Here is a 14,711-nt window from a genome sequence, read left to right as displayed (position 1 = left end):
AGGTGTTACTGACCTCTTCCTTTCTTCTGATAGTCTTAGCATTACTTCTTCAACTTCTATGCGCTAAATAGCTTTTTCTCAACTAAAATGTAAAGAGCACATTTATACTAAGTAGCCTGCTGATGAGAAAATTGGATGTCTTCAATGTTGTTAATCAGTAAATTAACCTCAAGCACTCATTTTATTGCTGCAGATTCACTCTTAACTGAGATTCCCTTGCCCCAGATCGGACTCAGCACTGGCAAAAGATGAATTAGTCCTAGCACTAGTGTCCTTGTGCTGCTTCTGCATACTCAGCTCTAACTTGGACTGGCTCCTTTGGAGATCTGATGCATCTAGTTTGCATATCAAACTGGTCAGGCCCTGATGAAAGTACTGCATTACTGACAGTCTGAATGAAGTTACATCACTTCAAGTATACTGTGCCTTTTTTTTTTTTTTTTTTTTTTTTTCAGGGATAAAGATGCCATGTATGGCCTCAATGTAAAAGATATAAATGTTTGTGGATTGTGCTGATCTATTTTGGATTCAAGCGGACACAACGAAAACTCACAAAAACTGTGAACAGGTCCTCAAAGGGTAGTTTGATTTGCCGCTATTCATGATTATCTTTTTTATATTACCTAGCATCAAAGAAAAGGCAACTTGCTTCTGTATCTCCGCCTCTAAATTTACAGAAATAACTCTCATTTGCACGCACTTTTTAAAAGACTTTTATCTCTGAAAGGGTTTTAATCATATTTTTCTGTGGTAGAGATTAAGGAATTTTTTTATGCGGGTTTTTATCCTGGCACCAATGAGGTGCTCCTTGCAAGTTAGATATTACGATTTTTGAGAAATAGGATGATTCATTTGATAACTCTTCTTTCCTTGCTACAACAGAATCTTATGCCTCATTAGTTTGTGAGTTTCATTGGTTTGTGATCAGTAACACCAAACACATCAGTAACACCAAAATGAGAGCGCTCTTGTCACTTTTGGACAGACAGTAAAGTATATAGAGAGAAAGATGTGGAAATGATAGGATGTAGGGAAAACAGGCCTGCAGCAGGACTTCTGGAACAGATAACTATTGATTCCATGCTGTTTCATAAGAAAAGGTAAATGTCACAGAACTGTGAAAAGAGACAGTTTCCACAAAAACCCCTAAGATATTTGAAATCATAATCATTTTTAAGGTGAAATCCTTGGCTCCAGTGAAGCCAATAATGAACTTCTTACTGAAGGTCATTTCTCATCCTTTGCGTCTTTTTGAGCTCAGCTTACTTCCTTAGGTGTTACATGTCTTCCTCCTATCTTCTATCTCAGGACATGTTAACAATGAAACAGAAACAGTGTATATACTTTTAAACAGTAAGCATCAACAGAACACCTGTTTCCCCAGTTTTAATTGTTTTATTGAGTGAATTTATTGTGTTTTGATCTTGCTTGTTTTGTCTGCATCTATACTCAACTTATGCCATCTGATTTTAAACAAAAGACAACTTCTCCATCTGAGACAGAATCACTAGTTACTTATTTGGCTTTAAATAAAGAAATATAGGGAGGTTGTTTGTTTAGAAAACTTCCATTTGGGAACATTATAAACTTTTAGACTACCCAACTAAAGGACCACCCACCACAAATGTAGTGGTTTGGTCCAAAATACTCATTACTGTTTATCTTCTGTGAGATAAGAATTAGGAGAAATGCAAAACAGGCACCAAACTTGAAAGAATATAAAGAAGTTTATTAACAGACCTAAAAGAAGGGAAAAAAAAAATATTATACAACCTTCAGAACTCTCCTCCTCCCCCCACCTTCCTCCCTTCTCCCACTGACAATGTTCAAAGACAACCCTTAAGATGTTCAGTCTGTTTACCACTGCCATAATAACCTTGTTCAGTCCATTTAGAAAGAGAAGTCTCTTCTTGCTCATGCTATGAAAACATTATCACAACAAGACAGCCGCCCACTTCCAAATATCGTTCAGTTCATTCAGGAAGAGGAGTCTCTCTGCCTGCGTGTGAGTCCTTTCCCCCGACTTGCAGCTTTTCCTGCAACTGCTTTCGAGGGTCCACTCTTGAAGTTTTTTGGGGTACAATTTTAAGGTTGAGCCGTTCAGAAACAAAACCAGAGGCCCTTCTCCTTCCCTGGGAGCAAAGGGTCTTCCTCATCTTCATCGTTAGGACTATCTCTGGGAGCATCTCTAGGGACTGAGGTTTTCTCCTTTCCCGTTTGGAGCAAAAGTCCTCATCTGGTTCATCTCTCCCTGTCCAAACTTCTCATGAAATTACAGCTGCGTCAGCATCTGCCTATCTCAGCACAGGTGCTTTTGCTTACGAGTTGAACACTCCACCCCCCATATCTTCATGAAATTACAACAGGATACTCTGATATATCATAGCTTCACAACAGAATTTCAGCTTTAAGCATCTCCTCTCTCTCTTCCCTCAGGTTTTCAGCTCTTCACAGCAATAAAAAGGGTTAATCTCACCTCGGCCTTGCAGCTTTGCAGCTGGAATGTTGAATTTTTCTTATCGCAGTGGAGAGGGGGGAGAGCCGAGCCGCTCCGGCTGCCCACGGCAAGGCAGTGGGGGGGTTCCATGGCTGGAACAGGTCCATCGGCTCCAGGATGGCCGTGGCCCGGCCCGGCCTGGCCCAAGCAGGGCCTGGCCGGGCCCGCTGGCCCCCACACGGGGCCCGCAGCCACCTGTCCCAGCGCCGGAAACGAGAGAGAGCTTGGAGGGGGAGTTTGCCTATTCTTAAATGTGGATCACAGAGGTGATCACAACTTTAAGTGGCTTAGAGAATTGTCCATATTCAAACTGGCCAGCTGATAGGTTCTATCAGTTCCCAGAGGAAACTGTAAGCACCCCTTAGCAAGGACGTCCCTTCCGGGACTATGCTTGCTAACCTATGACAACAAAATATTCAATATTTAAGAGTATCATGAATGCTCACATTAGTATCAGAAAACCAAATGTTTTCACTGATTAAATCCATCTTTCCCCATCTTTGTTTTGCACTTGTCTTCTTCCGTACAGCAGCACTTTGCACACCTATTCATAATTAAGTACATGATGATCACTTTTGCAAAATGATGTGGGGATGTGTATTTGCTTCCTTCTAACACCCTTAACTGGACTTTGTGTCTTTCACATGCCAAGGGAATCCACCTTCCTTCAGGTGTGTGTTGTGTGTTGCCTTTTCCACAGGCCCTTCTGATGTCTTTACCTAGAACACCCTGTGAAGAGGCAGCCACTTACACTCATGTCATACTACTCAGAGAGTTTTCCCTCTGTGCTTTGTCATGTTCTCTTCCAAGCTGTTCTTTTGATGTGTAACTTGTAGTCACTCAAGAGAAAAGTAGGAACCCCCAACTGCTACTAGTTTCATCATTTACTGTGAACCAGTACTGGAAAAATGATCTCTGATTGCTATAATACAAGAGCACTAGAAATATTTGTACAGTATCCTTATGTAGGTCATTTTGGGAGCTCATCTGCATACAGCTGTGTCTGAAGCAAAGTACTAATGGAGCTAAAGAGGGAGACAAGCAAGTGTACCAAATGCTGTCACATCCTCATTGCTAAAACAAATGATATTTGTGAAGATCTAGTTGCTCAACAAACACATTTGAATATGCAAAATGCAGCCACAATTTAGTAAGATCTCTATAAAGGATTTGGTAAAAACTTGGCTCTGATCAATGAAACAGGAAAACTAGTGGCAAACACCACAGCACTTAGTGGCTCTTTGCCATGGCTTTTAGGGATTAGGTTTGTCCTCTAGTCTTCTGGGTCTCTGAGTGAAAGCATGAGCTGTAGGAAAGTAAGACAGAGAGCACTTAAACCAGTTGGATATACAGACGCTTATGGCACTAAATGGGATAGATCAAAGGGTGATGAGGCAGTTGATGCTACTACAAAGTCAGTCATCTTCAGAAAGTCACTGGGAAAGGTCCCTAATGACCAGAAAAAAGGCAAGCACTGTACCCATCCTCAAAAGGGAGATCCACAAGAGAACTACCAAGCAGTTTGACTAATGTGGCTAGTACTCTTCCTGGAAAAGCAAGTCCCCTTAGAAGCCATATCCAAGCAGACACAGGACAAAAAGGTTATTAAAAACAGACAGCATGTAAATTACTCCATCAGGCTTTCAGCATGATCAACTATAGCGTCCTTATAGCCGAATCAGGGAGACCTGTACAGTGAATGAAAAATAGACTGAACTATCAGGCTCAAACCGGTTGTGGTTATTTGCATCACGTCCAACTTCTGGCGTGTTACTATTTGTATCTTTCTGACTAATGATATGTAACGTCTCTGCTACTGATGTGAGCAAAGGCATGGAATACACCCTCAGCAAATCTCAGGCTGGAGAATAGTAGATAGACAGAAGAGTAGGGCCACTGACAGGTGGGAGAATGGGCTGGCATGAAAGTCTTGAAGAACGGCAAGTGCAGGGTCTTATATCTGGGAAGGAGTAACTACATGCATCAGGATGGGTTGTCACAAAAGCAGCTTTGCAGCAAACATCCAGGTGACATGCATTTCAGCAGTACGTGGTTGTGATGAAGAATGCCAGAGGCAAACTGAGCTCTGCTACCTCAAGTGTAGCCAGAAGGTTGGAGAAGGTAATTCTTCTCAATATATTCAGCAGTTGTGAAACTGCATTAGGAGTACAGTGTCCAGTTTGAGGCTCACCGGTCCTGGAATGACACTGACATGGTGGGAGTTAGTCATCATGATAGTAGTCCAGTACAGAAACACAGACCCAGAGAAGCTGTAAAATCTCCGTCTATAGGGACATTCAAAACTCTGCTGTTCAGGACATGGAGCAACCTGAGATCCTTGATTGATTCTACTCTGAACGGGTAGCTTGGGCGGGTGTCCTCCAGGCGTGTCTTTCAGTCCCTCTTACTTCTTGCTTTGGGCGAGCGAGGCTCCTTCAAGCTTTAACTGCTGGCGAGCACGTCCTCGTACACAGAGGAGAGGAGAACGGGAGGCAGCACCCGCGGGGGTGGCAGCGGGTCCCCGTTCGGTCCCTGAAGATGCGGCGGGTGCGCGGGGCGGGGGCGGCGGTGCCTTTAAAGGCCGGGGCGCGGGGCGGGCCAGGAGCGCGGGGGGAGCCGCCCGCCCGGAGCATGCGCTGCGCTGCGCGGGGCGGCGGAGCGCGGCGGGCGGCATCGCCGCACTCCCCCGGCAGCCGCGGCGGCAGCCAGCGAGCCCCAGCCCGGCCCCGGCGCTGCCGCCGCGCGGGGCCGTGGTGGTGGCCGCGGAGCCCTGAGCGCCCGCGGGGGAGCGGGGCTGCCAGCCGCCCCCCAGCCCGGTCTGCGCCCGAAGGGAGAGGCGGCGAGCCGCGGCGGCCATGGGCAACGAGGCGAGCCTAGAAGGAGGCGAAGGGATGGGCGCCTTCCCCGAAGGGGCGGCGGCAGCCGGGGATGGCGGCGGCCCCGCGGCCCCCTTGCAGAGCCTGGTCCCGGCCGGGGTGGAGGCGGACCTGAGCCAGCTGAGCGAGGAGGAGAGGAGGCAGATCGCCGCTGTCATGTCAAGGGCGCAGGGGCTGCCCAGAGGGAACCTCGCCGGCGCGGAGCCGCCTCCCATGCAAAGGCATGCACGGAAAATCTCCCTTCTCCCGCTCCTCCCTTCCCCCTTCTCCGTCTCCTCGCGGTGGGGCGGGGGGCGAGTCGCAATACGATCTGGGCCCGCTGCACCCGGAGCCGGCGTTCCATTTTGCTGGCAGAGGGAGGGAAGGGGTGGCTGCACGGGCTCGGGCACCAGGACGGAGCCTGCACCCTCTGGCTTTCCCCACTACAGTGGTCTCTGATAATAACGGCGGTCCCCGGTTCCGTGGGCTGCGCCCTCTTTTCCTCCCTTGCACTGATCTGGAGCACGGGCAGTTTCTGTGTCGGGGCGGAGAGAGATGTGCAGACACCGTTCTGGTTTTCTGTGTGCGGCTGTGTGGTTTACGGGGCTGGATGCCCCACAGCTCTGGTAGTAGCCAGGGAAGCTCTCCCCGGGGCGGATGGGTTCTGCAAGCGTATGGAGAGAGAGAATCTTGTTGAATCTTCCAAAGCTTTTGGGCATAACACATTTGCTGGCCGTTACTCTGCCAATTCTGAACCTCTACAACTATCATTTGGCTTCATTAAATAGTCATGGATTGAGGAGGTCTGTTTCAGTCTATTTTTTCACCCTTATTTTTCTTCTGGTTTTTTTTTTCTTTTTTTTTTCCTTTTTCATTTGGAAGGGGAGAGGCCAAATTATAGATTAAATTGATTGCTACGGCATTCAGTGTTCTGGATAGTCATGGCTTTACCTCATTGTGCCTCTCCGAAGGCTGGGGTAATTTCCTTCCCCGTTCATTCCCTGCCCCTCAGCGAATTCACAGCCCGACGTGCAACAAGCCCGCTCCCCGCTCCTCAGGGCTGCCCCTGTCTGTGGTGCTGAAGCACCGGCGCTCCCCGGCTCCGTGTCGCTGTCCCCGGCCGTGAGCCGCCAGCCCTGCCCGGCTCCGTGTCGCTGTCCGCGGTCCCGAAACCCCCCGCCCCAGCCCGTCATCCAAGGCCAGCGCCTCTGTTGCTCTCCGGCTCCGGGGCTGGGTGTGTTGTTTGTCTTGAAGGAGGAAGCAGAAGGGAACCTCCTCGACTGACTGTTTCACGGTGCATTGACCTCACCCCACATAAACGCATGTTCAGTTTATATAATTTAAGGTTTATATAAGTGAATTCTAGAAGAGAGGCAAGGAGGGTGGGACTAAATTAATTCTTGGGCAAATTACTGGAGTCACTGAGATTATACCTGAGATGATGGTCTCCATTTTTTAAAACTGGAAGTCAAATCTTCCTATTTTATGTCTTGCTTAATTATTGATCAAGCATTAGCACTGTGTGTAAAATAAAATTTTCCATTCAATTCAGGTCTCTGCACAGCTTCTATAGGTGTTAATGAGGAAAAGAAATATTCTTTAGTTCCGGGAAACTAAGCTCAAAATTCCCTTTTATATAACAGTCTATGAACAAAGACACAAGTAGTTTGAAACTTACTTTTTACTGGAACATTTGCATGAAAAAATAAAGATAAATGTTCATGGAAGTCTTTAGAATAGGTTGAACTCATTGCAATGTGAATACCTCTGCATTTATAAATGGCTGCTTTCCTACAAAAATATTTATATGAGAAGCTACTTTGATCTTGTTAGCATACCATACTTCCACCCTCTATTTAAAGTAAAGGGACTCTAAATTTGTGAATGACAGCCTTTTACCTTACGTCAGAATGTCAACTTTGACTATTATAGCAGTTCCCATCATAGTATCTTCGTGCCTGTCCCACTGTAATGAAGTTACTACTTGTCTTGTCTCTTGGTTTGTGCCTTTATTTTCTCCTCTTGCTGTTTCCTTTACTGTTGAGATCTGCCAAGAATGTTAGGGGTAATTATCAAGAACCTGATCCAAACAAAACCTTTGGAGTAAGACTCTTCTAAGGATTAAGGATCGCCCTCTTCCAGACTAAAACTGGTACTAGTTTTTTTTTTCTTTTTTTTCCCAGTCCAAATGCTAAGCAACAGAGTGTGATCAAAAGAGGAATTCAGGCTTTCAGTTTATATAGCTTTGGATTTTGGCAGTGTCCTTACTGGAGTGTCTGTTAGTTTTTAACATGTTAACTGGATTTTTACTTTGTGATTCCCATTATAACATTAAAGTCTAATAATTATTTCCTATTCTAAATGCTCTCATTCCTGCACCCAAAGTAACCGTAAAGTATACGAATTCCTCATGATTGATGGTATCCTGAGGTAACAATTTTTGCAAATACAGAATTTTTAATAGTAAGTAATATATGTGCCAGTTAACATACTTGGACCTTTACCACCTTAAAATCAATGCTGTACATTCTAGAACTTCTGTAGGCTTTGAGCTTTTAAATCTTGTGAATTTTAATATAAACATTTAGATTTAGAGCATCTAGAGTGAACTAATTCAAATGTACCTTCTAGGTTTTTTAAATTTTTTTTTCTTTAATGAACATTTTATTCTTGGGGTTCCAGTGAGATGTTTAGGATCTATGGAAATTTTTCTATCCTATTTCAATTGCCTGTCTTCAGAAAATTAATGGTTGGGAAATTTATCTGAAACAAACACAGTCAATTTGTAAGCAAGTTCCATTTGTTCTAGCTTCATCAAATGATTCTGTAACTGTGCCAGTGTTCACTTCCTGAGGAGTTATTCTATATCTGAAAGGATTAGATGACCAACTGAATATATGACCATCTAATACAGGTGCTTGATGGCGTTTGTTGTTTTTTTTTTTATTCCCCCAGCTCAATAAGTTGGTCACAGTAGATAGCAATAAAAAAAAAAAAAATGCTGCATTTTGATAAGAAATGCTAAGAAGTCTTGATGAATTTCACACTTTTGAAGTATATTTATGGTGTATTTTCCAGAAGAAATATGTATTTTTAGTGTCATTGTTCTATTGACCAAAAAAAAAAAAATTAGCCACTGGGCTATCTTCCCTATGTTGTCTGTAGATACGAAAAGATGTAGCTATCTTTGAGTTGCATTATTACTGCATTTGTCTTTGAAGTTATTTATACTGATGAATAGGGAAAAGGCATGCCTTCGGTCTTGAGGTGACGCCTTCTTAATTGGTGTTTGTAGTTATGGAATTGAAGAACTACACTATTGGTCTTTTTGTTAAATCTCTGCTTACTCCAAAGTAAGCTTTGATTTGGCTGTAATATGTAAATGAATAGAGATAAGTTCCATGAATCAAGACCAAAGTGAGGGGAAACACAGCAGCACAAAGAAAAACATTCTGTGAGGGAGAACTGAATTATTTTGTTTGTTGGGTCTGATTTGAAGGCTTTAAAACAATTGTGGGCTTTTCATGATTCAAAATGTTTGAAAGTTAGAAAATTCTTGTCAAATAGATACAAGATTTAGTTTGAGGATTCTGATTCTCCAGCTCAATTAAAATTTTGCAATGTCAGTCTGTAGTTGGTTGTAAAATGGTTGTAGGAAAGAAGACTTCCACTCTCGGGTACCTGAAACTAAATGGAGCAAGTCCTGGCTTTAGACAGAAGTAACCTTTCTCAAGAAGCTTGTCTTTTCAAAGCTTTTTCTTCCACTAGTTAACCACGCTCTGTCTCCATTGCTTAGAAACATTGTTATGTACAAAGGCAAGACAAGTGAGGTCTTCAGGATACACCAGCAGCCTTGGGAATCACATGAGTTTATATCCTAGATTCATGGGTTTTAATCTTATTCCAGGTCCTGATATCTGATCAGGTGGAAATTTATGGAACACATTATTTGATAAAAATTCTACTCTAGTAGGGATCCACAGTTACTTTTTCTTGCTAATTTCCAAGTTAAATTTCTAAAAGCAGTTGGGGTTTTTTTGCTTGTTTTTTTTTGTTCCACGTCCCCCGCCCCCCCCCCACCCCCTTCTACCTTCACACTCTTAAGATTTGGGCATGATACCCTCTTTCTGGACCTGAATTTCAATAGTACTGTTGATTTCTTTTCCCTCCCCTCCCTTTTCACTCTTATCATTGTTGAATGAAACCTTCCAAGAGTTTGAACATTTACAAACATGAATGCTGGAAGTGTTACCAAGCTGCTGCTAACAGACCAATTGGAATGTTTTCATATGGTAAGCAGCGCCTCCTCAGATAAACCTAGAGTGCTTATCTAAATAACAAGAAACAGAACTGCAGGTAGACCTACCTAGGTGCCAATGAGAGTATAAAATTGTTCTTTTAGCCAGCAAAAATGCCAGATATTTGGAAGAATTAGATTATCATTGGGATTTTCTAAACTCTCCTCTTTGTGAGTTAATCAATGTTCACTGACGCCAGTGGAAAAACACCTACTCCAGTGGATTGCACATTAAGGTTGTAAACTTCCAAGTATTGCGGTCAATACGTACACAAGGATGGGAAAGGATAAATGGAGTTGTGGAAGGCTGGAAATAGTTTGTCTTTAGCAAGTATTTGTGGAAATTTTAATTAACAGAAAAAGTCAGATACAAGATTATGAGCAATCCTGTTGTGAGAATTACATGCACAAAAATTTCTACCAGTTAGCTTTGTCCTTTTGTCTTGCCATTGCTAGCCATGTAATGGAAACTAAATATTAATCAGAAATACTGGTAATCCCATGGTGACATTAACAATGTAAAATACATTTTTTAATGTGGCTACTGTAGATGATTCTGCAGACTTCTGACAAAACTCTTAAAATTGTGCATTTATTAATTTATTTGTCAAGGAATGCAGTTAAATGTAATAAGTGATTATTTATCTTGCTCATGAATACCCAAGAAGAAATTTCATGTCTGGAAAACTAAGATCAGAGTTGAATCGTTTTCTCAAAGTGACAAGTGAAAATTTTATAGTTGCAACATTTCTGTGACACTGAAGAGAGCACCATATCATCCAGCAGAAGCTCAGTGATAGCACTGAATAGAATATTTTATTACATCCCTGAGCATTAGCAGCGAATACAATATTATTTCCCCAGCTACAGCCCAGTATAGCAACAAGTAAAATACTGTGCCACATATGCAGCCATGGTCTTGATTTTGGTTCCTACATTCTTAATTTCATTTTCTCCTGCATGAACATATAGCAAAATACTGTTGCAAGGATTTTTTCCCAGTTCTCTAATGTAATAAGATTTGATTTTTTTTTTTTTTTTAATACATCCCAACAGTGTGAATTGTTGGGATGAGGCTGAGAAGAACTATGATAGCTATTTGCAAAGGAAAAAAAAAAAGTTCAGGGCTGACTGTGAACTGACATCTGTTTTATCTGATGGAAAACTCCTCTGATTTGTGGATGGATGGGTGCCAAAAGAAATACTTTACAGAGAAGCATATACTCCTTAACATATATGAATTTTAGGAGTTTAAATCCCTGCTGCATATTGAATTGTAAATACATCCAAATTTTGTACAAGTAGCCAGAACACAAGTACATAAACATTTTGCATTGTGCATTATTTTTTTTTATATTGAACTATTATGTGCATTATTATATTGCATTATTATGTGCATTATTATTATTTGATCTGCTAATTTTGACACGTCTGTTTCCCTGGTTTTGTATCCCAAGGAGTAGGGGGGAGAGTTAACCACTTGGGTACAGGTATAATAGGAAGTTCTAGCTTTGAATTCTTCAGAATTCTGAAAGAAAAGGTATGTGGTTGAATGTTGTTGTATTAGATTGTTTTCTAAAGAATAAAACAGTCTATGACTGAATACTTGTATGAGCCTTTAAAGAACAATGATTATTTAAATGTCTTTTACATGCACCTTGTTATAAACCTTGGTCTTGAAAACACTTAAGCACTGAGAAACTTCACAGCACTAGCAGTGCATTTCCAGGGTTACTGATATATCTTATTTTATCTAATTTTTCTAGTATTATGCACTATTCTAATTTTATTACATTTTCTCTCTGCAGACATCCTGAACTTGATTCAAGCCGCCATCCCAGACAACCGGGTAAGCCTCCAGATCCAGGACCACCAGGTTTAAGTAAAAGCAGAACAGTAGATGTGCTGAAGACAGAACAACGGGCACCTGGACGGAGCCCTTCTTCTCTTAGTCTACGTGAATCAAAGTCCAGGACTGATTTTAAGGAAGATCAGAAGCCAAGTATGATGCCCAGTTTTCTCTCAGAAGCCAATCCATTGAGTGCAGTCACTTCAGTTGTGAACAAATTCAATCCTTTTGATTTGATATCGGATTCAGATACAACCCATGAAGACGCCGGTAGGAAACAAAAAGTGACCCCAAAAGAGCAAGGGAAACCTGAGGAGCAGAGAAGCCCTGCGAAACATCCAACTCAACCACAGTCTCCGAAGCCAGCTGTTCAACAACAAGGACAACAAAGACCTACCCTCCAACAAACGGAGTCTTCCAAGGCAGTGCCTCAGCAGCAGCAGCAGCCTGGGGAACCAAAGCAAGTTCAGAAACCAGGCCATCGCCAACCAGCAGATGCTAAGCAAGAGCAACTGAAACAACCACCCCAGCCACGAGGACCACAAAAATCTCAGCCACAACCATCAGAACCAGCGAAACCTGTTCAGCAACAAACTTCTGCAAAACTGTCATCAGGCCCAACAAAACCATCCCCACAGCAACCAGACAGCGCTAAAACAACATCTCAAGCACCACCTCCCACAAAACCATCATCACAGCAGCCGGGACCTGCGAAACAACCATTGCAGCAGCCTGCACGGCAAGGAGGTCCCGTAAAGCCATCTTCACAGCAGGCAGGGCCTCCAAAACAGCCTTCTCAGCAACCTGGACCTGAAAAGCCATCTGCTCAGCAAACGGGACCTGCAAAACAGCCACCACAGCCTGGATCTGGGAAGCCACCTCTGCAGCAAACAGGGCCTGTAAAACAAGTGCCACCCCAGGCAGGACCTATGAAACCACCTTCTCAGACTGCAGGGCCCACAAAGCCCCCAGTACAACAACCAGGACCTACAAAACCATCTGGCCAGCAACCAGGGCCTGAAAAACCTCTGGAGCAAAAGCAAGCTGGTGCAAGCCAACCCACCGAGTCCGTCCCAAAGAAAACCTTCTGCCCTCTCTGTACAACCACCGAGCTGCTGCTGCACACTCCTGAAAAGGCCAACTACAACACATGCACCCAGTGTCACACTGTAGTCTGCAGCCTGTGTGGATTCAATCCTAATCCTCATATCACAGAGGTGAGTAATTTTCAAACTGATGCTCACTACCAGAGCAAAGAATGAAGTTTACCTCTGTTATGTTGAAACATCAGATGTGCTACGGTACATCATCATGATAATTTAACAAGTTCAGTGAAAAAATTAATGCTATTTCAGAAAACTGCTTATGAGTAAAATGGTGAAACTGGAAGAAAAAAAGAAGATAATAATTCTCTGCTCATATAGATTTAGAAATTTGTTCTCTTCATGTAAAAAGAGGAGAAACCCCAATATGACTTTTGTCTTATTTTGATTGATTTTAAGCACCTGTTCTCTATGTTTATAATCTGACCACAAAACTCATGTGCAAATATATTCATAGATAAATAATTTTTTCTGCTATAAGAACTAACTAAACAAAAAAAAAAAAATCAGTCTTCATAACTCCAGTGTGTGGCTTAGGAAACGATGTGGAGTGGATTAGCTTTACAACTGTGTCAGTGAGTGTTCGTTAGTTGAAAGCCAGAGTCATGGGTTTGGCTTGGTGGTACATGGGTTATTTCATTCTTGTGGCATAAGATCTTTGTGGACTATTTCTAATCTTGATCACCATTCTTGCTATAAGTCTATAACATAAAAATGTTATAAAATATAATATAAAGCAATATTAGGACTTCAAATGAATTTATTTTAATGTGATGTTTGTAGTAACTTGATTTATTGCTTATATATATTCTTTATTACTCTGCATGGGAATAAGTCTTCATGTAACTTTTTGACCTCTTCTTACTGCTTGAACAGCTGAACAGCTTTTTGTGCATCCTGATATCTAATTTTAAATTTGCAATGTAGTTTGGGTTTGTTTTCAGTACCAACACTTTTGTCAATTTATAGAAATTCAAGCATAGTAGACCTGGCACCAAAGGGCTAACTATTGATAAATAGAATGGATGTTTGAAAAACTTGGTCTTGCTTTGGTATTAGTTTAGCCGGTCTGAGATGCACACAGGAAGAAGTACAGACTGCTACTGTATTTTGAACCTGGTAAATACTACCTATACATTCAAAATTGAATCAAAGAATTTCTGAAGCTGGAAAGGTCCTCTGGATATGGTGTACTCTGAGCTTCTGCTCAAAGTAGTGTCACCTAAAGCAGATTTAGCCAGTTTTGAATATCTTTAAGGATGGGGGCTTGACAGCCTTGCTGGGCAACCTGTGTACTCAGCACCTCAATGATTTAAGGACATTGCAAGCTGTTGGTTTTCTTTCCAGTGCACGTTTATTTGTGGGTACCTGGTAACAAACAGCAGACTTTTTGCATCCAGCAATATGATCTATTGATTTGTTGTTAAAATTGCAAATTTAAGCCTGAAAGACTAATTGCAGTAACCACTGATAGCACACTGCTTGGTTTAGAAGTGTAACATCATCTTTGAGTTTAAGGAATTCGAGGATTGAGATAGCTGGCACTGAAGCCTGGACTGGAAAAGGAGTGACTTGAACATCTGTGTGCAGAAACTTCAGAGCCTCTGCAACTTACCAGCTGTCTGTATTTCAGTGTCTACAGGAGGAAAGGTCATTCTGGACTGTTGGTGTAAAAAAAGATATATTTATATATAACAGGCAAGAAGCGTGATGTATTGATATGAAAGTCAAAGAGGAAGTTTTATAACAAACCTTCGCCTTCAAATTCTGCCAGTGTTTTTAGGCCAGAATTTCTTACATTTATTTGTGAGTGCCGAGTTGTTCATTTCCATAGTGCGCTCCTGAAGTCTCTCGGAGCCCCAAGTTTGTCTTCCTTTAAAAGCTTCAGATTTCCCATGGAAATAGTCAACAACTTTGGTATGTTCAAATGAACTAGGTTTTGAGAGAGAGTTTATGTAAGATTTCCAAGTGTTTGGAAATTCTGTGAATAACTACTAGTTTTTGAAGTAGGTACTCTGTAAGTGTGAAATTCAGGACTTTTAGACAATAAATACAGCTGCATTTAAGACTAACTGATTGCATACATATGTAAAAGAAGATTTGAATTTCA

The 14,711-nt window shown here is 42.1% G+C and overlaps 1 protein-coding gene across 1 annotated transcript in view; it reads left to right on the top strand.

The window, feature by feature from the left end:
* The first annotated feature begins 5,254 nt into the window (after positions 1 to 5,254).
* Positions 5,255 to 14,711, top strand: part of PCLO (piccolo presynaptic cytomatrix protein) — a 327,932-nt gene continuing 318,475 nt past the window's right edge. The window contains 2 exon segments of the mRNA XM_032107596.1: positions 5,255 to 5,594; positions 11,458 to 12,715. Of these exon segments, the coding sequence (XP_031963487.1) occupies positions 5,353 to 5,594; positions 11,458 to 12,715 (1,500 nt within the window). The 5' untranslated portion in view covers positions 5,255 to 5,352.

This window comes from Corvus moneduloides, chromosome 4 (genome assembly GCF_009650955.1).
Source record: "Corvus moneduloides isolate bCorMon1 chromosome 4, bCorMon1.pri, whole genome shotgun sequence".
Taxonomy (NCBI): Eukaryota; Metazoa; Chordata; class Aves; order Passeriformes; family Corvidae; genus Corvus; species Corvus moneduloides.
The sequence above is the reverse complement of the archived record's forward strand: the minus strand, read 5'-3'. Positions and strand labels throughout refer to the sequence as shown.